The sequence below is a fragment of the Monoraphidium neglectum genome (genome assembly GCF_000611645.1).
Source record: "Monoraphidium neglectum strain SAG 48.87 unplaced genomic scaffold scaffold04592, whole genome shotgun sequence".
In the NCBI taxonomy this organism is placed as follows: Eukaryota; Viridiplantae; Chlorophyta; class Chlorophyceae; order Sphaeropleales; family Selenastraceae; genus Monoraphidium; species Monoraphidium neglectum.
In genome coordinates, this window is record NW_014009037.1 from 3,217 (window position 1) to 5,612 (window position 2,396).

The window sequence follows — 2,396 nt, forward strand, 5'->3', positions numbered from 1 at the left end:
CCCCGCGCCTGGCAGGCGCACCATGCCTTCCCTCCCCCTGAAACAGGATTTGCGGAAGACCCTCGTCAGAGACTGCTGAGACTGCTTCAAGACCGGGGGGTGTCCCAAGATCCAAAATCACACCCCAGAGCACCCACCCTTTGTTGCAGTTGACGAGCATCCCTTCGGCCCTTGCAGACAGCGCGCGCGCCGCCGCCTCCCAGCCGGCAGCCCCCTCGCTGCCAGGCGCCGCGCCGCCGGCGACGCCATATGGGCACTCCACCGTCCCCGGCCCGGTGCGGCCGCGGCGGTCGCCGCGGGCGGCGCGGCCCCAGGCGACCAGGCGCGCGAGCGCTTGCTCTTCAGGCCGCGAGAGGAGCCGGGTGGCCGAGCCGGTAATGCCAATGTCCTCACTGAATTTGCGTGTGTGGGGGGGGGGGCCAAGTGTGCAGATGGGTGGTGAGGCGGCCGGGGACGAGGCGGGCCGCGACTGGGGCGCGGGGGCATGGGGGCGCAAAGAGGGCGCAGCAAAGCCCGGCAGAGCGCCCGGCGGCGCATGAGGGCGCGCAGGGCGGGGGGCGCATGGCATTGCATGGCGTCCGCATGCAAGCCCCTCTGATACAAGTATGCATGCATGCTCTCAGGCAGGGCATGCATGCATGCCTACATGCATGCATGGCGAATGCACACCTAGGCGGCACAGAGGGCTTGGCTGCGCCAGAGGACTGGAGCAGCTCGGCCTCTAGGCGCAGCAGCAGCGCCACGTCAGCCTGCAGCTGTTCCAGCGGAGCGCCGCCGCTGGAGGCCTTCCTGCTGCTGACGCTGCCGTCGCTGCTGCTGCTGCTCCTGATGCCTGTGCCCACATGTCCCCTCTGGAGCGTGGGCACGTTGGGCGTCGCGCCGGGCGCGCCGCCGCCGCGGGGCTGTGCCGCTCCCTGCTGGAGGGTGGCGGTCGTTCTGCGACGGCTGCTGAGCCGCGCCGCACCGTTGGGGCGCGGCGCGCGCACCACCAGATCCCCGGCCCACACACTGAAAGCGTCATGCGAAGCCTCGGTGGCGGTGGGGGCTTCCGCCACTGCCGTTGCTTCAGCCCGCACGCTGTGGTACAGTGTTACGAAACAACTCGGCGGGCAGGAGGGACAGCGGGCGGCCTGAAAGGCCCCGAGACTTCGTGGCCTCAGCATGGCGGATATCTAGATGAGGACGCAGGTGCAGAACATCCTCATGCGTGTAACTGTCACGTAGGAAATAGACGCGACGCACACAAAGCACTGAAGTCTTGGATCTTGCTGGCAGAGAAATGGATGCAGCACACCCGGTGAGTGGTTGACGTAGGCACTTGTTTCATGCAGACCTCCCCCTCGCCGTGCGGTGGCAGCCCGTGACTTACGGATTGAATTGAGCTTGCTATCCCCGTTGCACACCCTCCTCAACAGATCATCCCAACGCAAAGCAGCATGCCGCATCGTAGTCGCAGGCCCTGAGCCCACAGCACGTGTGACTGCTTATTCAGGATGATTAGCTTGAGGAACTATGTCGTCACCAGCGCCCTCGTGGCCGCTGCTGTCTTTTACCACGCGTTCGCTACCCGCAGGCAGTGAGCGTGCCTCGCCGAGCCCGATCTATACCTAGCGCATTGAGTGATTCGCCTGCAGCCTTGGCAGGCCGTCCCTCGGCCAGTCGCAGCACAGGGGGACGAACAGGGGCCCCTTGAAAGCGCCGCAACGGACCGCACAACTGGACACGCTGCGCACGCCCCTTTGCCCCCGCCCGTGCTCGCGCAGCTTCTTCCCGGCGACGCTGTACCTGTCAACGTCGAAGCTGGCTGTTGCCGTCGTCGGGAACCTCAGCTTTGCGACGGCGCTCTGCCTCTACAACCTGGTGATCAAGGTGAGTCCCCCCCATGATGTGACCACCCCCACCCCGCTTCAAACCGCCGCCCCTCGGGCCGATACACGCACCCAGCGACCCAACCCAGGCCGGCGCCACCCCACCGACCCGACGCCCGCAGCGGCCGGCCCCGCGGCCGCACCGCGGCGGCGCCACGGCCCCTAGTTCTTCTCGGCCCGGGCCCACCCATTGTGTCGCCGCCGCCAACCGCCGGCCTGGCTATTGCTCCGCTCTGCCCGGCAGGTCTTCCTGGGGTCGCTGCGGGAGATAGAGCTGGAGAGAGTCAAGGAGAAGCTGTCCAGCGCGATCATGGAGACGTGCCTGGCCCTCACAATCTTCAGGTGCGCGCGCGCCGCGCTTGCGCGCGCACGCACGCGCGTGCGTCCGCGTGTTTGAGCGCCGGCAGCTGCTGAGACCCGGGCGCGCTCTTGCCTTCAAGGTGGCCATCAAGCCGCGGCGGGGCGCCCGCCGGAGTGGTTGAAGAGCGACGCGCGCCGCAGGGCTGCTTTGCGCCGCCTGTTCAGAAC

General features: G+C 67.7%; 2 protein-coding genes across 2 annotated transcripts; one reads left to right on the top strand and one right to left on the bottom strand.

Annotated features, from left to right (window-relative positions):
- Positions 1–669: 669 nt before the first annotated feature.
- On the bottom strand, positions 670–1,163 carry MNEG_14574 (hypothetical protein; the record flags this gene model as incomplete). Its single annotated transcript, XM_014036953.1, has 1 exon — positions 670–1,163. A coding segment is annotated over one exon (494 nt), but the record flags the coding sequence as incomplete, so codon positions are not given.
- A 330-nt stretch (positions 1,164–1,493) lies between these two features.
- Positions 1,494–2,265, top strand: MNEG_14575 (E3 ubiquitin-protein ligase synoviolin; the record flags this gene model as incomplete). The annotated part of the gene is made up of 3 exons (XM_014036954.1): positions 1,494–1,576; positions 1,764–1,869; positions 2,113–2,265. 3 exons carry the CDS (start codon positions 1,494–1,496, stop codon positions 2,263–2,265), a joined length of 342 nt encoding a protein of 113 aa, XP_013892408.1.
- Between the last annotated feature and the right edge of the window lie 131 nt (positions 2,266–2,396).